At 34.1% G+C, this 23,309-nt stretch overlaps 7 protein-coding genes across 7 annotated transcripts; 3 read left to right on the forward strand and 4 right to left on the reverse strand.

Annotated features, from left to right (window-relative positions):
• Positions 1 to 4,835: 4,835 nt before the first annotated feature.
• LOC117205793 (probable ATP-dependent RNA helicase DDX56) lies at positions 4,836 to 7,066 on the forward strand. Its single transcript, XM_033444536.1, has 6 exons — positions 4,836 to 5,032; positions 5,201 to 5,644; positions 5,706 to 5,965; positions 6,042 to 6,234; positions 6,311 to 6,615; positions 6,682 to 7,066. The coding sequence occupies exons 1-6, from the start codon at positions 4,943 to 4,945 to the stop codon at positions 7,040 to 7,042; spliced, it is 1,653 nt and encodes a 550-aa protein (XP_033300427.1). The 5' UTR covers positions 4,836 to 4,942; the 3' UTR covers positions 7,043 to 7,066.
• LOC117205799 (protein PBDC1) lies at positions 7,065 to 8,393 on the reverse strand. Its single transcript, XM_033444542.1, has 4 exons — positions 8,218 to 8,393; positions 7,806 to 7,871; positions 7,673 to 7,732; positions 7,065 to 7,577 (listed from the first exon to the last, which is right to left on the reverse strand). Exons 1-4 carry the CDS (start codon positions 8,236 to 8,238, stop codon positions 7,218 to 7,220), a joined length of 507 nt encoding a protein of 168 aa, XP_033300433.1. The 5' UTR covers positions 8,239 to 8,393; the 3' UTR covers positions 7,065 to 7,217.
• A 59-nt stretch (positions 8,394 to 8,452) lies between these two features.
• On the forward strand, positions 8,453 to 10,596 carry LOC117205795 (translation initiation factor eIF-2B subunit beta). Its single transcript, XM_033444538.1, has 7 exons — positions 8,453 to 8,641; positions 8,707 to 8,793; positions 9,090 to 9,371; positions 9,448 to 9,604; positions 9,669 to 10,063; positions 10,142 to 10,395; positions 10,508 to 10,596. The coding sequence occupies exons 1-6, from the start codon at positions 8,574 to 8,576 to the stop codon at positions 10,212 to 10,214; spliced, it is 1,062 nt and encodes a 353-aa protein (XP_033300429.1). The 5' UTR covers positions 8,453 to 8,573; the 3' UTR covers positions 10,215 to 10,395; positions 10,508 to 10,596.
• Positions 10,351 to 11,383, reverse strand: LOC117205797 (TM2 domain-containing protein CG11103). Its single transcript, XM_033444541.1, has 3 exons — positions 11,128 to 11,383; positions 10,934 to 11,021; positions 10,351 to 10,867 (listed from the first exon to the last, which is right to left on the reverse strand). The coding sequence occupies exons 1-3, from the start codon at positions 11,268 to 11,270 to the stop codon at positions 10,538 to 10,540; spliced, it is 561 nt and encodes a 186-aa protein (XP_033300432.1). The 5' UTR covers positions 11,271 to 11,383; the 3' UTR covers positions 10,351 to 10,537.
• A 302-nt stretch (positions 11,384 to 11,685) lies between these two features.
• LOC117205794 (suppressor of fused homolog) lies at positions 11,686 to 15,964 on the forward strand. Its single transcript, XM_033444537.1, has 7 exons — positions 11,686 to 11,858; positions 12,606 to 12,698; positions 14,068 to 14,377; positions 14,491 to 14,726; positions 14,803 to 15,024; positions 15,098 to 15,305; positions 15,383 to 15,964. Exons 1-7 carry the CDS (start codon positions 11,686 to 11,688, stop codon positions 15,446 to 15,448), a joined length of 1,308 nt encoding a protein of 435 aa, XP_033300428.1. The 3' UTR covers positions 15,449 to 15,964.
• A 14-nt stretch (positions 15,965 to 15,978) lies between these two features.
• Positions 15,979 to 18,012, reverse strand: LOC117205800. The gene is made up of 2 exons (XM_033444543.1): positions 17,494 to 18,012; positions 15,979 to 16,393 (listed from the first exon to the last, which is right to left on the reverse strand). Exons 1-2 carry the CDS (start codon positions 17,833 to 17,835, stop codon positions 16,214 to 16,216), a joined length of 522 nt encoding a protein of 173 aa, XP_033300434.1. The 5' UTR covers positions 17,836 to 18,012; the 3' UTR covers positions 15,979 to 16,213.
• Positions 18,013 to 18,497: 485 nt separating this feature from the next.
• Positions 18,498 to 22,787, reverse strand: LOC117205550. Its single transcript, XM_033444074.1, has 4 exons — positions 22,337 to 22,787; positions 20,846 to 21,022; positions 19,955 to 20,069; positions 18,498 to 19,168 (listed from the first exon to the last, which is right to left on the reverse strand). The coding sequence occupies exons 1-4, from the start codon at positions 22,395 to 22,397 to the stop codon at positions 19,054 to 19,056; spliced, it is 468 nt and encodes a 155-aa protein (XP_033299965.1). The 5' UTR covers positions 22,398 to 22,787; the 3' UTR covers positions 18,498 to 19,053.
• Positions 22,788 to 23,309: the final 522 nt, after the last annotated feature.

Genomic DNA, 23,309 nt, shown 5'->3' on the forward strand with positions numbered 1-23,309 from the left:
ATGTGCAACTTGAAAACACACTTTCACGGCTACTATTCTTGTCCTGGCAGCGTACATACGTATATATACATATAGGCGTATATGTATATATAAATGATATACAATTACTGTAAGCATATAAGAGATATAATTTATATAGCTGTATTCTACGTCATCAGTACATGTAGGACAGGCTTGCGAGTGTTCACATGTGATCGTCTCAGCCGGCGTGAGAGTGCTTTAAAATCTAGAGACTGCGTGAGTGAGAGAGATACAATATATAAATATATATAAATATTAAAAAGAAAAAAAGGTATATATAATAAATAGTTAGATACAGAAAGAGGGAGAGAGAAAGAGAGAGAAAAATACACTATACCTTGTAGTCGACGTTACATATCTTTGCAACTCATTCGTTAGAGAGCAGAATTTGTCTGTTAGGCGGATTCAGCGACGCCCAGCGAGCTATAATATGTGTCTGTTTAATCCACGGCAAGACCAATATCGCGCGATTCAAACAATCCAATCTTAGAAAAGGCGTCGCTGGTCGACTGTGCGATCGATCACGGTGATCCTCGCGGGTAGCAGACCCGTGAATGTGACGCACAGACGACTCAGACCTGGCCCAAAAGTCAGTCTACATATCAGACTCTATATAGTTAGCATCAGGTCCCCTTCTCAGATTACGATGATTTTTACTCCGAGTATAAATTTCTGGTGTATTTTTTACGATTCATGTGGCTCTGCCTTCCATTCGTCATCAGAGATTTTTCCTATCGAGTCTCAGATTTATCGCACGATACGGTGAAACCTTCTGAAACGTGAGAAGAACGAGTCGGTGAATCATAGTTTATCGAACTTTAAATCCATCGATCTCTCCCCCCTGAAAATGTCATGATGTGCTCACCTTTTTCCCATGGTGATTTCGAGTCGACCAGCTCTCCTCGAGTGATCCAGGTCGAACATAGTCATCGATAGCCCTCCCTAAGTCGCCAGATCTTCGTCTGGGTCTTTCCTCCTTCCCCTGAAGAAAAACAAGCTACATCCTAGATCTAGAAGAACTATTCGTATCGTCAGTAACTGCTACTCTATTTACCAATGCTACCTAACTGTAACCGGCATTAATACCGCTACTGTATCGCCCCGTTATCCAGCTGTTCCGCGAACGAAATCGTAAATTGTTCCATTTCTCTTGTCGATCGTTAGTTTTAACGAGCCCGCGTGAAATTCACGTCCTCGAAACAGGTGTAACGAGAGGCTAGACTCTTTCGAAAGGACATAATCGTCGATTCTTTTTCTCGTGGGAAGGTCAAGACAGAAATTCGATTTCGTTGCGCGATCATCGTCGCGTGTTTCTTCATCTCATTCCTTCGGTTTCTTGTCTTGATTCCTGGCATCATCCGCGTTGAGAGAAAATTGTGGCTTCTATCCTTTCGGAAAGCGGTATGAATTTCTCATTCGGTACATTGCTCGAGAATCGAGACGTATCGAGAAGTATCTTTATGATTTTCGGTGATACCGTGAGTATCGTTCGAAAACGAAAGTTGGTTGTTTCGAAGCGTTTCGAATAACTAACAAGTTTCCCGAGGTTTTACTATATCATTTTGATTAGCAATCGATAATATAGTAGTTAATAATTAACTCTTGAGGAATTGAGAAATTATAATTTTTATAAGAAGAGAGAGACAATACATTATACAATAGAATGATAATAAAAAGTGTACAATTTTATGTACAAATGTGAAGTAGCAGAATAAGTGCTGAAATTGGCGTTTAGAGTTTCCATGATAGTATTCGTAAAAAGATATAGCGTTTAAAGTTTTATAGGGTGGTATTCCAAAAGTAGTAGCGTAGAATTATTATCGTGGCTTTAAAGCTTCGTTTTTTCTTTTTTTTTTTTTTCTTTTGCAAAACAAGCCTAGTTAAAAAGGAAGGCTAATAGTGATAAAACCTCGAAAAATAAAGATCTCATAATATTAATCGTAATACATCTTCGAAACAATCATATCTCCTATCGATTGTATTACGTGAGTATTTTGTATCTATTCAGCTTGTATCTTTTCGATAATTGTATTTGTATGGTGTCTACAGTTTTCTCTCAGCCCTGTCTCCATTTCTATGTCCGTTCATCGTCGAACCTCTCAAAACTCGAAAGCTATTCTGTAGAAGTCGTAAAATTGTATTGTGATAACCGTAAGACATGCAACCGGTGGAAGTAAACTGAGAATAAACGGAATTCGGGAAGCAAGCTTTTTGAAATATCGATCGTTAAATATATTCATTGATCAAACTCGTTTGATTGATACGGTTATGTATATCCTTCCACCTAGCGAACTGAACTCGAAAGCAATGCTCTCTCATAGCAATCTGTGTTGTTACGTATTAGTGTCATGATTTTACGTAAATACAACGCGTTTTTACGTAAATTATATGTTGTTGATTAGTTGCTATACGTAGAAGAACGAACATTCATCGTGCGACTTCCTGCGAGTTATTCTTAACCCTTTCGCTACAGTTATCTAGCGTTTCTCTTCGATTATACTTATGTGGTAGATGATGTAATTAAACGTATACGATAAATAGTTTTATTTAGACGATTTTATTTACAAGAAGAGGTTTCTTACCTTTCGCTCACAAAATATACGCATATATTTTAATAACTTCTCTTTAATGATAACATTGATTTTTGCACAAATGATATTTCATCTTTTGCGCAAAAACATTGAACGACCATAATCGCCTGCAATATACGAAAGTCTCTTTGTGACGAGTGACCATGGTCGTCCGTAATGACGAAAGGGTTAAGTGTTTTACATGTTCAACTATAAGAGAAAAAGCAGACTGTGCATCAAGAGAAGAGAATGTACAATGTACAGCTACAGAAGCACGTGTTAATTTTTCACGATGATTTTCGTTCTGTTAACCTCTCTTTACTTTTCTTTCAACAAGCTTCAGTTGCTCAAAAAATTCCCTCTCCACCACTATGGAGAATGTTTCTTGTTGACACGATAATCGAAAAATTTGCCGATTGATTCGTATTTTAGTTTAGAAGCGTGATAAGATCAAACTTCCATACACAGACACACGTAAGAGGATTTTATGTTTTATCTCGGCGAACGGTGGTTTATCTGATTTCCCTGCGGGAGATAGAATCCGTGTGTTTGAATCACGAGCATTGTATACGTGCGCGAACTTTTAGTGCCGTTTTTATTACACCAGGCAGCCCAAGCAAAAGCAGTCGATAAAACGACGACGGTTTTTCCCGCGTAAAATCGTCACGTGACTCTATTGTGTTTCGCGTTACCGTTCTCTACCTTCTTCAACACTGTTCGGTCATGTAAGCGATTGTACATAATATATAAAACGTGCGCACGCGAACTGTAATTTATCATCAGTGTTAAAAAGAAAAAAAAAAAGAAAAAACTCGAGTATCAACTAGGACTGTCGAGCGATGAATTGCTCGTTGCGACAGGATATACTTGCGGAATATATAATACACGTATTATAACGTATACAATATAATATGTATATTATGTATGGTATACAGGGATATATAGCCCGCACAGTTAACCACGACCAAAAAGTGCCGAAACATTGGCGAGAAATCGAGGACGAACGGGGAAAAAGAAATGTAATGCAAAAGAGAAGCCTAGATATATTATTACGGATCGTACACGCACGATCGATAACATCGGATTCTACGATCACGCGTACGCGATGCATGAGCATACATACACACGCGCGCGTAACATACACATGTATAAACGGTACTCATGTACGCGTACACACGATGAATATGCATATACATAAGAAGAAAAGAGAAAAAAAAAAGGAGAAGGATGAAAAAAACACGACAGTTTTCGTATCACTACAGCAGCAGCTGCACCTCTTTTTTGATTCTCACACACGCACTCACACGATTTTGAATCAAACATTCTTTTTTAGCGGTCAGAGAGAGGGATCGCGGATTTACCAACACTGGAATAGAGATTTAATGTTTGTAAGGGCAATAACGATTGTAAATTTTTCGAGTACACTGTATTTGAATGTGTAAGTTGCATAAAAAAGACAGATTTTTTAGATATTGCACTATAATATTTATTATTCTAAGATAAACGAGACAGGGTCGCGATTCGCCGCGCTCGCGATACCTCGATACCTACTCAGAACCCTCCCCCCCCCCCACCTTTTAAGCCTTTTAGGCGGCCTCGATCGCATCGAGAATCGATGCCCGGGATCAACAGCGACGAACTATCGATCGCTTCCGCGATAATTTAGTTTCCAAGCCTGCACGCGAAAATTGTTCCGTGCGAGATTAATGTAATTTCTTCAGTCGCGATCGACGCCGAATCGCAAGCGCGGCCACTTCGCGACGATCATGAATTAATATTAATTAATAAAGAGGCAAAGCGAATGCATTGTTCTTTCCAATAAAAGAAGAAGCAAGATTTTTAGTGTTTACACTACAATTGATAAACGATTCTATTATTACATAATATTATATTAATAACAATATTATTACTGTAATGTTTGTTTTTGGTTATTAAAGTGTGTATATAGCAATATATTCTAGAAATGGTCTCTCTTGTCGAATCTATTATACACCTTCCAAAAACGTTTCTTTCTTGCAATAAAACTAGTAGCTGTTCTTAACAATTTTGTTATGTTTTCTATACTTCCTCTTATGTTATTTCTAATAGTATATATTTTAGTTCGTAGTAATTTTTATTTATCGTCAAAACGTAGTCAATTTGCAGTTTATTATTAAACAATTTCTACTTTGTTTTCTGTACGTGCAACATAAACATTTGAAATTAGGTATGAGATCAAGATAAAATTACCTGTTTGAGATAAATATGAAGTGGCGCCACTCGTTAATGGAAGTCGATAGAAGTAAACAGTTCAAGTTGTACTGACATATTGCCACGTGCTTTTTAATTTGAAAAGCATATTTTTGTTCATTATGGCATCGAACGAAATGGAAGTGGATGATGAGAATGAAACTAAACCAAAAAATTTTCATGAATTAGAACTAGACGACAGAATTTTAAAGGTAAGATATCCTACATTTTTATCATCCCTAAAAAAGAGGTTATATTTCCAACGTACAAGTAATTGTTTACTATAAATTATTATATCATTACATAGTTCATATTTTTGTTTCCTAAAATTAATTTCCCATTCGTAATTGTTCATTTACGTATAAAATTAAATATCTTAGGCTATCTCGAAATTAGGTTGGGCGGAACCTACGTTGATACAAGAGAAAGCTATACCATTAATGATGGAGGGAAAAGATATCTTAATCCGAGCTCGCACAGGATCTGGAAAAACTGCTGCATTTACTATACCACTTATACAAAAAATTTTATCGAATAAACGAATGCAAAAGAAACAAGAAATTAAAGGGCTTATCGTAGCTCCGAGTAAAGAGTTATGTAAACAAATACATGATGTCATAATTTGCTTAACAGTAAAATGTAGCAGAGAAGTAAAAGTTATTGATGTCAGTCCACAATTAGATCTTAGTGCACAGAAACCATTATTAGCAGAAAAACCTGATATTGTTGTTGGTACTCCAAGTAGACTATTACAACATTTAAAAGCAAATAATATGAAATTGAAACAATCTCTTGAAACATTAATAATTGATGAAGCTGATTTGGTAAGCAATCTTAATCCAATTACTTATTTGTGTACATAACAATTTTATCATTATATTTCAGGTATTTTCATTTGGGTATGAGGATGAAATAAAAAGTTTATTGAATTATTTACCTATAGTATACCAAGCAGCTTTAGCCTCTGCAACATTATCAGAGGATGTGGTAACGCTTAAAAAGTTGGTACTTCGTAATCCAGCAATCTTAAAATTAGAAGAGCCACCACTAGCTCCGTTATCGCAATTATCACATTATAGTCTTGCAGCAGAAGAAAATGATAAAGCTGCTATTTTATATGCTTTATTAAAGTTACATTTAGTTCGGTAAATCCATGAGACTGAATAGTATAATTGAAGAAACTTGTAATTTATTAATAAAAAATTTTATTTATTTTTTTAGAGGAAAGACTATAATATTTGTAAATACAGTAGATAGATGTTATAAGCTAAAGTTGTTTCTAGAACAATTTGGTATACCAACTTGTGTTTTAAACTCTGAGTTGCCAGCAGTTTCAAGATGTAGAGCAGTCACTCAATTTAACTCTGGAACATATGACATTATAATAGCATCAGATGAAAAATCTTTAGAAGAAGTAAATATTATATGTTTATATACAATTTATGTGTACGTGTAAACTAGTATAGAATTCTAATTTTTATTTCTGACAGCCTCATATAATAAAAGTTAAAAGAGGAAGACGAAAGAAGGACAAAGAATCCGGTGTTGCGCGTGGTATTGATTTTCAGTTTGTGTCCAATGTAATTAATTTCGATTTCCCTCAAGATGTAAATTCTTACATTCATAGAGCCGGACGTACGGCTCGAGGTAAAAACCAAGGAACGGCATTAAGTTTTGTATCGATAAGAGAAAGACCGCTTCTTGAACAAGTTGAAAGCGAATTAAAACATTGTTATAATCGTGATACATTATTTAAGACGTATCAATTCAAGCTAGAAGAGGTCGAAGGTTTTCGGTATGTTAGATAAAAGTTTTATTTTAAGCACGTTGCACATTTGACTTCATAAATATTTGTTTTCAGATATCGAGCAAAAGATGCCTGGAAAGCAGTAACGAGAATTGCTGTTCGAGAAGCTCGCCTGAAGGAGATAAAACAAGAGGTACTTAATTGTCAAAAATTAAAAAGCTATTTTGAAGATAATCCGAAAGATCTACAATCATTGAGACAAGACAAAGCATTGCATACTGTAAAATTACAATCACACCTGAAGGATGTACCAGAGTATATAGTTCCACCAACTTTGAAAAGGCTTGTTGGTACTAACAGAAAGAGAAAGTTCAATAGAGAAGCCGCAGCATCTAAACCTACTGCTACACAATTAAAGTATCAAGCACGTGCATCAAATCCTTTAGTTAGTTTACAAATAAAAAATATGAAATAAAAGTTTTATACTGATAATAATATATTTTTCTTAAACTCATTTATTTCATGACACTGCTTATTATAAATAACATTTTGTAGTATCTTATATATTCAAGTTATAAAAAATTGTAGATGAAAAATTACACGCTATCCAAGTAATTAACACATAATATCAGAATATTATAATTATCAATTTATGATTTTTCTGTAGCCTGCTTTGGTTTGTACTTTTGTCTAATACCATCATTGAATCCTTCTCTATTTCTGGCAAGTTCAATGGCATAAAATTGTATTCTAGTTGTGAGTATACTGTTTTCTTCTGAGTAATCTCCTTCGCAGTCTGCTCTTAACAATGTACCAAAACTATAATCTTCAACAAGTCCCTTAAATTGTTCACAGAATGGTCTCCATTTCATCTTTCCTTCAGGTGATTTTAATTCATCTTCATTTATTTTATCTACTTTGAGATCAGAAAAAGCATCACGAAAGGTTTTATATATTTGTTCATCATGAGGTGTAAGTTTCAAAAATTTAGGATCAACTGAACATAAAATCTAAAATAGAAATATCAAATTAAAAATTAAAAATTTCTGATTCTTTTGCTTCTTGTTATATAGAATTAAGTCAATTATATTAAAATTTATTTTACATTAAAATAAACTTCAGCATGTTCCATGGCTTTCATTGCCCACATTGCTTCTACAGAGGGCTAGAAAAAGGGAATTATGGTGATTATTACCTTCATAAATTCCATTATTTCTTGTTGTTTATTTGTAACTTACATCATTATCAAATTCTTCTGCAGGCCTAGACAATACACTACTGCCAGCTATTAATTGATCTGCAGTCTTAAAATCAAAATAATTTGCTCTAAATTAATAAATAAATATATATATATATATATATATATATATATTGGTATATAATACATAATATATCAAAATAAAATTTAGTCATATACCAAAAAAAAAATAGTAATTAAATATTAGAATAACTTTGCAAGTTTAGAAGATTTTGTTACAGTGATATAAAGTAATCAACAAATAACATATCTTAAATTCGAGACAAGGATTTTTTCATTTTTACAATTGTAATCAAATTTACAGTAATATTTATATCGAAAGACATACATAGGTTAAGGATCATTTTCATATGAAAAAAAAATTTGTACATTACTAGGTTTATCATACTTACGACGTTCCCAATGTGAGCCATGCCGTAATGACCAAAAAATAAACTGTAGCAAATAAATTATCAAATATTCCTCGAAGTATTTATAACAAAATTAAATGTTGGAAATCGAAAATCGAACGTGTAGTGCACATGTCACGCGGTTAAATACACGTGCAACGCAACAGAGCCAAATGAGAAGGAAAGCAAAACCAAGAACCAATCATTATTTCAGTTTACTAGTAGTGACGGTTGGCATGTTGATATTATCGATATAATTTAAATGATATTGATAGAAAAAATGTTCAGATCCTTCATACTGCTTTTCTAGAAAGGAATAATATTTACGAGAAAAAAATTTCGAATAGCTTTTGGTTAAAATGGTTAACACGGAAGACGGGGATATTAACGAAGGAGTGTTAAATTTAATAAATGATATTCATTATGGGTGAGGATTTAATAAAGTAGTCTAACCTCGAGTAGAGCGAAATTTCACCATATTTTGTATTTCAGCGATGTCAATGGTACACATAATATCGTAGTGGCTACTATATTGGTTCTGAAAGATATCATAAATAATGCAGAATGGACTACTGCTGAGTAGGAATTATATTTCTTTCTATTCAATATAACTTTATGTAAATCTAAGAAACACTAAATAAAGAGATGTCAATATTTAATATGATTAGCACTCCAGTTACTGATAGTCAGTATTTTTATTAAAAATAATAGATTTAACTTCGACTGAACTTTTTGACTTAAAATGATAAAGGATTTTATTATTTTATAGTGCTTTATTTGTGTGTCTTCTTAGGTATATATGATCCTACAAAAGTTAAGAATACAACAAAAGCAAATTACTTATATATATGTGTATATATTTTATTTTTTAAAAGGAATTTAATCAATATAATTACAAAAAATGGAAAGTATTTAGTGAAAGCTATTCCCCTTGAATTCTCTATTGGAAATATGGTCCGTAGAATATTACAAATAATTAGAGAAGAATATACTTCCGAATTAAAAAATAATACTGATGAAACAGATACACAAGAATCCCTACATAAAATTCTCACTGCTGAAGGTGATCAGGAAGTTGATTTTAACATTTCTATACCTTCTTTAAAATCAGCTATCATAGAACATATTAATGAATTTGAAGTTGAGTTAGAAACCTGGTTAGTTCTAATGAACAATGAAATTATAAGGAACTATGTTTTATACAGTATTATACTTTGTTTGTTTCTCTTTTAGTGCAGAAAATATTACACAGCAAGCTTCTGAACACATTCATTCTAACGAAATTATTATGACAATAGGTAAATCTACATTAGTGGAGGAATTTTTTAATAGAGCAGCTAAAACAAGAGCTTTCGAAGTTATAGTAGCTGAAGGAGGGCCGTCATTAAGTGTATGTATGTGTTATATTACAAATTTTGTACAAATCTAACTAAACATATTTTGATCATTAATAGGGTCATGAAATGGCAGTAAATCTGTCAAAGGCAAAAATCAAAACTACTTTAATATCAGACGTAGCAATTTTTGCAATGATGTCTCGAGTGAATAAAGTAATAATTGGTACACATTCTGTCATGGCAAATGGAGGATTGAGAGCTATTTCAGGTTCACATACAGTTGCTCAAGCTGCAAAACATTATTCTGTCCCAGTAATGGTTTTACTACCGCTGTATAAACTCTCGCCACTCTATCTTTACTCTCATGAACAAGATGGTTTTAACAAACATGATTCACCATTGCAAGGTGTAATTGATGGTGCAAATGCATCTTTGTTAGAAAGAATTCATGTGTATAATCCAGTTTTTGATTATGTGCCCCCAGAATTAGTTACATTATTTATTTCAAACTCGTAAGGACAACAATGTTAAAGGTTTTAATTTTTTATGTGCAAGTTAATTATGTAATAATATATTTTTATCTTTTTCAGGGGTGGAAATGCACCATCATATGTTTACAGATTGCTTAGTGAACTGTACCACCCAGATGATTATGAATTATAATAGATAAGTGTAGAAACATATTTATACATGTATATTTGTAACCAAGCGCTTTTTTGAAATAATTGTTAAATTCTTCCCAAGTTAATGCTTTTAATAAAAAAAAATGGGATAGGAACCATAGATATTTAAAAGCAACTTTTCTAACAGGAATATTTATTTACACATTAAGATATATATACAAGTAAATATAAATTCATCTTTACAAAAAGTATCTCAGTAATTTCGTAAATTCGAAATTATTGAATATTTATTTAAAAAGGATAGCATACAAAACACTTGATTTTATTTTGCAGATTTGGAATTTGTTTCTTCTGTTTGGTATGTTATACGTAAGGATTCCAATTACTGCCATCTTCAGGTTGTAAAGAACCTGTGACTAACAGAATTACATCAAAAACCCACCATACACCCACTCCTCCCAATGTCAATAATTTGCCAACAGCAGTACCAGTTTGTCCTAAACAAAACCGATCCATACCCAAGAAACCTAACAGAATACTATATAGTAAAGTAGTAGTAAAATAATGGTCGCTATATTTTATACAAGGAACTCCTTCCCGATTAAATGTTCTGGGTCCATAACACTCAATATATGGTAATACAGTACATGACACTTTAGTTTTTTCAACATCTTCATACTTGGAACCTCCAAACTAGAAAGAAAACGTCTACTAAGCCACTGATATGTATAATAGCTCTATGTGTCTATGTAATATTACCTTTACACAACCAAATCCAGTTTCATCTTTGGCAGTTTTATTACCTTTATGATCAATCGGCTCTTCACATTCTATAAATTCTTTTGGCCTGAAAAACATATATTCGTACAATACAAATGAAAAATTTAGCGAAATAGAATTAATTCTTTGTTAGCAAATAAATAACTGCCAGCGAGTACTCAGTAAATACTCACAGAAATTTGCACATTACCAATGGACCTTCGGGTCTGTACTCTTGCTGGAAGTCTGTGGTATTATTTACTGACATAGTTCCCGAGCATATTCGTAAATCCCACAAGAGACAAAGTAAAAATAAAACCGAATATCGTAACCTCATCTTGCCGAGTTTGACATGTTTAAATGCACTTCTGTTCAAAGTTTACCAGAACACACCGATAAAGACACCTTCAACCGTATAACTCGTGTTGGATAGCATATGTATTTGTGTCATAGAATTATTCTATTGGATTGAAGTTATTATGTCTCGATCGGAATGAACCAATAGAAACACGCTTGTGTTTCCTGTTGTTTTCCCCTGTTGCCTATAGTGACTTTTAAAGACGTACAGTGATTTTGGAATCATTTGGTCGTCCGCTCTGAAAGAATTTAGTTTTGTCAGGAATCAGAGACGTATGTTTTTTGCTCGGTGGAAGGTGCACATAGTGGTTGCACCACAATAAACAAAGTGATCGTGTGTCGTGTATTCATAATATTTTCGAAGCAGTACATTTCGTAGTTGGAAATTTGTGTATATGTACGGAAATATGCGTGAAAGAGAAGAATATTGTCGAAGTTTTCCACCGGGACAACCCACTCAGGCACCGACAACACGAGCTCTAGGTCTTGATGCTTTGCACAATCTTTGTAAAGAGATCTATCCGGACCAAAGCAATCCGCTCACTGTCACTGCAGTTGTAAAATACTGGTAAGAATTCTTCGATTTAATCTGCCAATAAAAAGTGGTTTTCTAGCGGTACTAACGTGGAAGGTTTAAATTTCATGTTCAGTGTTTATGACAGAACGAGAGAAGAAATGCGTTGCGGTGTTATTATTTGTATTTATAATATATTAGGTATTGTAGTTCAGCTCTTTATGGTATAGTATATTAAAAATGTACTGGAATTAATGTACGACGCGTTTCTCATGGGCTATAATGCAAATGTATTAAAAATTATTGCTTTATTTTTGTGCTCATTCTTAAATATTATTTACTTTTAGTACTTAGATGCTTTATTACAATAGTTTTTCTTCATAAACCTGTATTAGGATTGCATAATTGGTCGGAATAATACAAATGAAAAATATGACATAAATATTTAATATTTCTAGAAACAAATTACTGCAACAGTAAATATTAGAAAGTAGTCTTTACTTCTTATTTATTTGCAAGATTATACGTGTAATATTCTACGATATAAAATTATTATTTGTTAAAATTAATATTCTTATCTTACATTCAATTGGGTTTATTTATTTTATCGCGAATCTTTGAATTTCTCGATCGATACAAAATTGTAAAATACTTTATCAGAAAGGTGGTTCCTATCGAGTTTGGGTATGGAACTCTTGCACAAGAAGGGAAGACGATTTATATTTAGCCACCCTTAGCCGTACGTACATTTAACCGGATGTAAAACGAAATAACTGAGATTTTCTGTGCACCTTTACCTAGGTTGGGAGGTCCGGATCCTCTCGACTACATAAGCATGTACGAAAATTCTGGCTGCCCGGAATTGGGAATACCACCACATTGGCACTATATTAGGTGAGTTTCACCATTCTACATATTATTTCGAAACACTTATCCATTCATCCAAAATACACTTTTCAATAAACATGTAATTAATACAAGTAATCAACAAGCAGAAGAATATCATTATATTTTAAAAGCATAAAAAGATAAATTATAAATTATTACTAGGCTGCGGATTTTTATGCACCTATAGGAGATTGAAAATTGAGAAGTTGCACAAAAAATATGTAAAATACCCAAAGTATAGTGCTTTCTATAATACTTGACAAGCAAAACACTTTCTACCGCGGTTTTATTTCTTTTAATTATATTCTCAAACATATGAGTTAGCATGAAAATCTACAGTTTGCATTTATTGGTTATATTTCGAGTAAGCCTGAAGTATAAAATTTTTATGATGATCTGTCAACGATTTCTTCCGCTGCGCACGCGATCGTTAAAGTGACACTGCGGCGCATCGTTTATTCAAAAGAGACAAGTCACATTTTTTTCCAGTGGTCTGGTAAAGAAGGAAGAATCGAAGTGTTAGAAAAAAACGGGAAGTCGGGTATTCGTTAGTGCCACGTTGTTGAGTAGTAGGAGTGTGCCTCTGTTTAATATGGGCTCATGTTATTTTTCCGACACATTCTCGATGACACGTGTATGTGTCATCCATTCCTGTCATTCGGGGATTACATTTACGGTTCTGGTACATTAAAGCTAGGCACGAGCATTTTGGAGTAGTTACAACCTACTAACTTCGGCTTTTACTGTCTTCTATTACATAGGACACTATAGAAATTTGAAGAATATCTTGTATTATGTTTTTATATTAGAGATCTATCCGAAATATCTATTTATTAGAAACTTAAATTTTGTATTGAGTTAAAACTACCGAAATATGACTTTTATATAGACAGATATATAACTCGCGTTGTCGAAAGATAAATGAATGCCCGCTTCAGGAATTCCTCATTAAAAACTAAGCGCCGAATGACGAATGGTCTACTGCGAAAGGGCGCCCATTCATTTTTTTTCATTTTCTATGGGTGACCCTTCCTTCTTCAGTCTGGAGCAGCTGTTCCAATAGTTCTCTCTTTTTCTATATATAGAAAGCATAGGGTACAGGAAGATAAAGTCATTTGAAGCGCGACGCGCCGGAAATAGATCCGCACGTCTTCTCTTTTCCGTTTGCCTTCTATCTAAATACGTTCCACCATTCACTAAATCTAGTATATGTTTTGAGATTAAGTTTAGAGTTATTTTGGTCCTGCCAAAAGTCCTTGAAAATTCTATTGTCATTTTTCGGTTTAAACCTTATTTTAATTATCTTTTCTTTTTCTACAGAACAATAATGTTTATTGATGTTGGAGTAAGAAATGTTCTTTTTTTTTTGTTAAAGTTTTGGTTTATCAGATCTGCATGGAGATGGGCGGATACATCCAAAAAGTGGTCCAGGTCGTCCAAGTGGCTTTGGATTTGAGCTAACATTTAGATTAGTCAGGGAAAGGAACGAGATGACTCCTCCCACTTGGCCAGCAAATGTGATGCAACAGTTAGCAAAATATGTTTTTAATTCTGGTAACATGTTGTTACCTGGAGACCATGTTTCATGGCATGCACCTTTAGACAATGGCAGTGGGCGCATCACACAAATTCTAATGGGCAGGGATCCACAGTTACCAGCATCCATATCTACGCCACATGGTGATGTAAGTTTATTATTTGAAATTACTTTTGAGTAAAATTGTTCAGTTGATTTGTTTTTCAAATACATGAAAATTTAAAATAAAATATTTTTAATGGTTCATGTACAATGTTACAGGTTTCATTTGCTCAAATTGTAGGAGTTACTTCTGAAGAGCTACAAGCTGCACAGCATTGGAATGGTTTAGGCCTTATAAATTTACTAAAGTCTAGTCGTGGTTGTGGACCATGGTTGGTAACTGAGATGAGAAGGATGTACTCTGTTATGGAAGATGATCCCTCTATAGCAGAGAAAATAGAAACTGGTATAGAAAAGGAGGGTTCTAATTTAAGTGGTGTATCTGCAAAATGTTGGTAAGTATCCTGTATTTAGCAGTAAAAGATCTACTTAGTATGCAGAATGTATATTGTATTAACTTATATTTCATAGGTGGGTCCAAGTAAACAGTGATAAAAGTACAGAGAAATATAGAGAGACAAAAAGCGAATCAGACGAAGAAGATGAAGATATAAAACCAATTGTTAAGTCAGAAAGATTGTCTCCCTGTGAGCAAGATACAAATGTACCAAACGAAAGTTTTATCAAAGTTTTACCAGGTCTTCATTTGACATTTAATCTTGAAGCCGGATCTTTGTTACCATTAGCAATAAAGTAAATATCCTTGTAATATTATTTAGCTAATCTTATTATTGAATGAATGTTAAACATAAATGTGTTTTTATAGGGGTCGTGTTATGCACGGAAGGCATTTCACATTTAAATCAATATTATCTCATACAGCAATAACGATAGTTGCTCCCTCAGTTACGGGCACTTTAGTGTCTAGGGAAAAACCATATGTAGTTCAGGGACCATGGTTACAAGTTTTGCTTCCAGAAGACTTGAGTGAAAAGATGGCTCAAGAGTTCCAAATTCTAAATTCGCCAAATCAGGTAATTAATAGTATCGATATAGCAATCTAATTTAACACCAGCTCTTTATGATAATTTATTTTCAATATATATTTCAGATTCAACTTCCAAAGACATTTTCTTGGCCCGAACATAAACTGGTTATTACCGTTGTAAATGACTGAGAAAACTAACTTACTGTACTGCTACAAATGTCGTAAAACCGAATTAGGATAAATTGATGTAAGCAAAGTATTATCTAATTTCGTTACAGAAGCGAATTTCGGCGAAATTATTTATAATCAAATTGCGATTATCGAACAAATGATAGACCCATGAGACTTTACCTATCAATGTGTGAAAGAAGAGATATGACTATATTTTTTCTATAATACGAAATGAGATATATAGAATGTGTTCTACAGGGGAAAGCTTTCTACGTCTCTCTTTTACAAATTGATAATAGTCGTTAAAGATTAATATTTAATTATGTACATAATAGAATACAAATTACAAAGCGTAATTTTTCAATCGATATACAACTTTACACATTGTTATTTTGTACAAAACAGTTTTGTAAATAGAGAATGTTACTATTCTGGCACTTACATGTCTGTCAGGATTCTGTATCAATTTTTACGAACAAACGGAAAGTGTACGATACAACGATAAATATAAGAAATAATATTTATAAGAAAATATATTTTATTTTCTACAATTTTCTTGGTACAGATTTTATACATTGCGCGTATTAGATGCGTGATCATCTCTCTTTTAAATCTGTGAGACAAAAGGATTATTAACAATTTCATTTCTTAACATTAAATTAGTTTTTATATTTTTCAATACTCCTGACATAAAAAAATACTACATTTTTAATGCATGGTCTCTTTACATTAAACCTAATATATTTAATTTTTCTTCCTCTTTAAATCTTTACCTTCTATTTTCTAATCATTGAATTCCTGTTTAGGATCAGTTCGAGGTCGCTTGCCGTTACGTCGGTTTATCCTTTTCCCTGTCCTCCTCTGCGCCGGACAAACTCCTAGCTCGAGCCTCTCTACTTTATTATTGTCGTTTATGTTCAAACTCGTGTGTCGTGGTTTAAGAAACGCAGCTATTCGAGAGTTCTGGGAGATACGTATGACATTGGAACTATCGTGTGAATCAACAATAGTTTTGATTAGTGTAGGAGATTCCGTTGTACGGAATGGATCGTCCCTCGAACTTTTGATTTGTCGAGATTATCGGTTAGTATATTAATTACGCGCGTGTGTGTGGACGTGTGGATGTGTGAACGTGTAAACTTTTTAATGATACGTATTCAGAACGAAAGTTCGGAAAGAAGCAAATGGCAGTGGAAATGGAAAGGAGGCTATTTAATAGATATGGAAGATATAAAGAAGACAATGCATCGCCGACAGGTATGTGAATATTAATTATAATCGTAAGTATATGGCGCTCAAAATAGTTAGGGAATCTTCTATTTGAATAATTTGAATGCTTGAACCAAATATTTCGTTCTATCACGAAGGAAATATCGTGTATTTGATACAACGATACTTTGATTCTTTATTTCGCGTGATTTAATATAATTGTAATTAAAGTTTTGAAATATTTAAAGAGTTATTATTAAATGTTTCAATGATTTTAAGTGCCGTATGACAAGTAATGAAACTGTCAGGTCAAAAACCAGATAATATTAAGACTTTGGAGATCATACAGTGAATTTTCAATTTTACATAGGATAACTGAAACTACGATTAAAATTCGTAAATGTTGTGATTACCTGGTTTTTGTGCCACAGTCTTCCATTATACACCGGAACAAACGTATCTCGGTATTTCGTCAAACGCGCTTAACGTTCTAAAGCCCCGTTGTATTTCTTCCTTCTAAAAATCAAAGCAAATTACTTGACCTGTTCGCGTAGAAAAATTGTTGACATTGCGTACATTTTATCCAGAAAAACATCTAACAAAAAATCTTCCTGCTTTCTTTACCTAATGTTGTTTTTGTAAAAAAATTTCTAGGCAATTAATGTACGTGATCGTCCACTTGTTCTTAAGACGTTAAAGGAACCATTTTCTTTGTTCAAACGAGTGCGATATTGAAACATAAAAATTCGGCGATCGTGGCAATGTTAAACCTTCTTCAAAATGAATTTAAGAAACGTGTTATCAGTGATAATATGATAAACGAAAAGAATTCCACGAATATGTAAGATTCCTACTTGCAACAAATTCCGCACGAGTTTAAATGCGACGATCCAAAGCAGAACAACGATGCAAGCAGAGACGAAATCCTCGACCTCTTCGCAGCTGATATTGCTAACGACGTTAACGATCCCTCGAAAGACGTTGGCGAATGTTTGCATGGCCTCGATACAGAGATCCCTTAGGAAACAGATCACCTGAAAAATCAGGTTCATCACCGCTAGTATCAGCTCGATTATCCTCGCCAAGAAATCGAGAATGATGTCGAATAACTTTTCGATGGTCTCCCATATCCAGCAGGCGACGCGCGAGAAGAACTCGACGAATTCTTGCGACGCGTTCGACATACGATTTTTCATGTTTGAGATTGTTCCCGGGATCTTGTCTCGTTTACATAGCTTCTATCAGAACCGTTCGATTTCTCCGTCGCGATTCACGTCCAAACGAATTTCATGCTCCATGTACTCATCGCGAATAGTTCAACTTTCGTACGTTCGATTTCGGATAGATTCAGAGAACAATTCTTCTCATGTCTTTTGTTTTTCTTCTTGTATCTTCTTAATTGGAAGGAACCTTTATGATTTATTGTAAATTCACATGCTGTGAACTTGGTTTTGTTCGAACTGCGAAGAGAAAATGTGAAGTACGGAGCGAAAAAGATGATCATCTTTTTTGAACATCTTGGCTGTCGTCTTGTATTTTTCGTTTCATAAGATACATTTACGTTTAGGGTTTGAATAGCGTATTTATATTATAGTTGTGATTTAACCATTTAATCTTCGATTTATATACTATAACGTCTCTCTTGAAAGTTTTTGCGAGTTTCATGAAGTATCTCTGACACGAAAATAGTGAGTAATTTGTTTTTTTTTTTCGTGGCCATAAAAGGAGAAAGAAATGTAATCATTCTTACCACGAGCTTATAGCTGTGACATTAGCATTTGTTATGTTTGCAATTACATTTACTTAGAGCTAGATACGGGCGAATTTGGGATTTGATACATTAGAAATCATACGCAGATTTATAACTAAAAATCTGTTTTATTGTGTTTCTACACAGTCTGCAATAACGATAATCTCACGAATATACGTTCGACTATAATTCCAAGCAATCGCTAGATCATAAATTACATATTCTACGCATGAATATTAATAAAACAATAACGGTTACGTTTACGTAAAATGGCAGTTGTTGCTATTTTTATTCTGCAGACTATCAAATAGTATCAAATAGTGATTCTGTATACTTTTCGTTCGTAATTATAGCGTCATAAGAAACGCATACATATGTATTTGTTTGGACCTTTAATTTTTTTTTTTTTTTTGATTATAATAACTTTCGTTTGATATATTGGATAAATGCAATAATTTACGAACGATAGCCAAAAAGCTTTCGTTGTATCATTTACGAGTTATCATTTTCGTTTTCTTACGTCTTTGGTCCACAGCTAAATTGGTCAGGTTACTGATTTACATTCGAACTGGTCCGTTATATATAGAGGTGATCGTTTTTCGTTTGATATATACAATAATTATCTATATTTTAATTAACGCGAATTTTACGCTGACCATCCTCGTCAAATTAGTCCAAGGAAAATCGATAAAGTTAAAAGCACGAGCGCAACTGCTCGCCGTGTGGATCCATTGCAGGCATCCGCATCGTTGCAAGACTGCACGCATCCACGAACGTATCTAGGAAATTATAATCTACGATTAGTATTTTGCATATTATTTTATCACATGTATGGTTTTATTATCGACTTCCACCAATAATATATAGTTTATGTATTATAGCAATTAAAGGAGACAGCTCTACTTCCTGGTAATTTAAATAAATCGACAGGAGCCAATCCAAAATCGAATCACTTTTTAATATTCTACTAATATAGAATAATAATATAATTCAATATTCAAATATAATTCAAATATTAGAGCTGTCTCCTTATTGCTGCAGATATAATTAAACAACTATAGTCAACTTAAATAAACTTGTCTTAAACATCCTAATATTTTAATTGCTATCGATCAACACGTGTCGTATTAATCATCTAAGTAACATTGCTGATGCAAATGTTTTTATTTTCGTGCATTTTGGCAAACTGATTTAGAAGCGACTAAAATTCACTGCCAGAGAAAGAAGAAGAAATATCGAGAGTTACCATGGCAACGTTAAAAAGAAAAATTTGATTGGAATTTCTTTGGAATATCGAGAAAAAACTATGTCAGTATAAATAATTGCAACGTATAAATGCAATTTGTTTTATCGAACGCGTTCCGTGAAGCAAAGTACGTATTGATTAAAATTAACGTATACAGTCGTAATCACCTAGTTTTTATTTTTTTTTTTCTCATCCGCAATCGTGTCAGAGGTCGTAGCAATTATAATAGGGGTCAATTTCAGACATGGTAACTCTTGCAATTAGCGCGGAGTGAAAAAAAAAACGAAGTCAAATTATGTTTCTCCACGATCTCACTTACTTGTCGTCGAAATAGAACCCTCCGCAATGTGACATTCTTATGATTTCGGAATCGGTCGTCAGAGTTCCGCTGTCCAGCGCGCAGCTTCTCACCGTCAAAGAGACCCCGGATTCGTCTAATTGATCACACGTTAATTACAAACATAGTTTTCATCTGTTCCCCTGCTGTTGCCCCGCCGTAAACTCGAGGAAATATAAAAGTTGAAAGTTTTGTCGCAGTTGAGGTTCGCGTGGTATGTTTTCTCGCTTCGATGTTGGAGAAAATTCGGAACTTTATGCAGACACAATTTTAGATACGAATTATTTTCACCTCGTGTTTTTAATGAAAATTATTTGTATGAATTGCGAAAAAATATCGATGTCTGTGTTTCAATGTAACATTACAGTAGTTTCCAACGAAGCCAGCAAATAATTATAACGGTGGTGACACAACCACCAAAATTATAATTTTTAATTATTTCAAAATTACTCTAACGTAAATTTAATTTCTATTCGAATCAAGATTTAAAGATTACCTACACGAAGCTAATTGTTTTCTATTATTTTCGAAAGGCCGCAATCTGCAAACATAATCTGTATTATTTTTCTGTAATTATTTAAAATAAATCTACTAATTTTCTTTAACGATATATTTTTTACAATTATCTCCACCGAGGTACGGTTCTTCTTTAACATTTTTCAAACGTTTTAATCTGGAAACATACATAGGGAAATTTCACGAGATTATTCAGAATAAATTTGGTGATTGTTTCGAGCGATATATTAACTTTTCCGCTGGTGAAACCTCCGTGAACAGACAGTACTGTACCCGCAGGCACAGTGTATTCGTTGAACAGACAGCGCTGAAAGGGGTTAAGGGCCACTCGTGATTACAAAAAGAGGAAAGTTTTACCATATATTCCCGCTATTTTGATGCACGCAGTCGCGGGGAAAAGACCATCGCGCCCTTTGCGACCTCCTAAGCATGGCGACTCCAGGAAGGCCAGACTCCCGTTGTTGTGAAACGGATCGTCACAGGGCTTGTTGTCGCCGTCGATCGACACGCACTTGAAACAATCGATGGCCCAGCCTAATGCGTCAAAGTCGAAATAAAATAGAAAACTATTATTAATTCTAAAAATATTAGATGATTCGCTGAAGTATACATATATCTAGTAGTTGAGCTGTTCAATTGGGCAATTTATTTTCAAATTTCACAATTGGTTATTAAAATTTATCTTGGAATTATTTATATCATTTGTTTGCGATGAATCAAATTATAGACGCAAGTCATTTGTTCATTGAGAAGTAAAACGGTAATCATGTAATTATCTGCATAATGAAATTGAGAAATTTACAAACGACGGACTTGTAAGAGTCTTATATAATAATTTTATTTCGTCATTAATCGTCATTTTAGAATTTCTGAAAAATCATGAAGCGTTTGTTGGGTTTCCCTTCTTCAGGAACTCCCATGTTTTGAGATTTTGGTTATTTCACTTTACATCCAGGCGCATTGGTCTTCTACCTTTAACCTTCGTCTCTTTTAATTTCTCATACATATTTTAAAAGTAGGAGAACCGTAACCGTAAGAGAACCGATTTTTGCACCTTGATTATTCATCTTGAGATATAACGAAGAACACCAACTTTATCTCGCCCATTTTTTCATCCAACCTTTTAGTTTCTTATCACTCTATTATCCTAAACCTAATACACAACTCTACATAAATTAATATAAAACAATTCGTTCCTTTCCAACAAATAAATTTCTAATTCTATACTTACAATTTGTTTAGAAACTAATTAAGTGTCTTACGTGTATTCACTGCTATAACAACGCGCTAAACAATGCGCAAAATTACACATATAATTAGAATGCGGAACATTACATATATAATTTTACTAGCTATTAATCGTTACTGAGGAATTGAAGCTAAAATTTTCATTCAATACACGATGGGTACAACATGTCTTTATTGAATCAGCCTGGTAATCCTTGTCACTCGATGTGACTCGATGTTACAAGACAAGAAGTTAGCACTAGAATTGTTAATCAACGCCTGTAACGAATACCAGATAAATGTTACCAAGAGTATCAGTGTGGTTTTAAGAATTGCAAAAACAAGAACTGTAAAACTTGTTATTCTTGATATTTCTAGTGTTAAAAGCGACAAAACCAAGGAATCTACCGATGCTACTTAACTATCTATGAACGCCACTTTAATATTCTCTGAGATATCTAAAACCTGTTATCGTAAAGGATTTGCTACTTCTAATGTCAAAAGCTGTAAGATACGTAAGTCAAGGAGTGTACCAATGCTACCTAGATATCTACAAATATCGCGCTAATGTTATTTGAGACATCTAAAGATTATTCTACTCTGTTGATAAAAAGGACTGACCTTCCGATACGAGGAGCGCGATCAAGGCAAAAGCGAGGATCCAGGAGAGGCCAGTATCCATCTTTGTCCAAGCGTTGAACGCTTCTCCCCGGATGTACGATCGCCTGGTTGCCGTCAGCTGCTGAATGCCCGAGGCCACGAGTCGAGTTCCTCCAGAACTGTCATGTCAGACAGAAGAAAAAAAACCGATGTCGACTACGAGAGATCAACGTCTTCCTAGACGTGAATCGAATCGGACCGAAAAATCCATATAGAGAAGAGATATTCGCCTTGCTACGTTCCTCGAATCCACGTATCACGTTTCCAACGACCCGCACTTATGTTTTGCCGTTGGTTACCAAGGTGATGATTTCCTCGCCGTCGATTTCCAACCTTTCTCGTAGGGATTCGTATCCCGATCGATGATCTCTCGTGATGACTTTCCTCGTTGTAACGCTCGTAAAAAAAAAAAAAAAAAGAAAACGTCGCAAACACCAGTTTTAAAGCGTTCGTTCTTCTTTCGTCGAGTCGCTTTGGCGATTGAACTGACCTAGCTGGTACGCAGTAGGGAACTTCATAGGCTGGAACAGTTTGTAATTGCGTGATACTGTTTTCCGACTAAACGACGAAACGGGAGATTGCCGCACGCGAATTGTGGGCGCAGTTGCGACTTACAGGTGCGCACAGTCGCGCGGATGTTTCGTTTACTGGTCCTGTATTGGTTCACACGTGCAGTGTGGTGGAAAGTGAGTCGTTGTGGGATTTTGGCGTTTAGCAGTGGGTACTGGGTGATGGGTGATGGGTGTTGCTGTTGGTGATCATACGGTATGGGGATGGTTACTGGTTCGTTCAGGTGTGCAAATAGTAATCGGTAATGTATACTTACGCGTAATATGTAGCGTGGGAAATTATATTAATTAGAGGATTATGATATAGAATGGATTTTGAATTTTAGAATTGAATCAGAATTGAATAGCATCGAAATGTGTATCAA

Source organism: Bombus bifarius, unplaced genomic scaffold, assembly GCF_011952205.1.
Source record: "Bombus bifarius isolate JDL3187 unplaced genomic scaffold, Bbif_JDL3187 scf7180000007992, whole genome shotgun sequence".
NCBI lineage: Eukaryota > Metazoa > Arthropoda > Insecta > Hymenoptera > Apidae > Bombus > Bombus bifarius.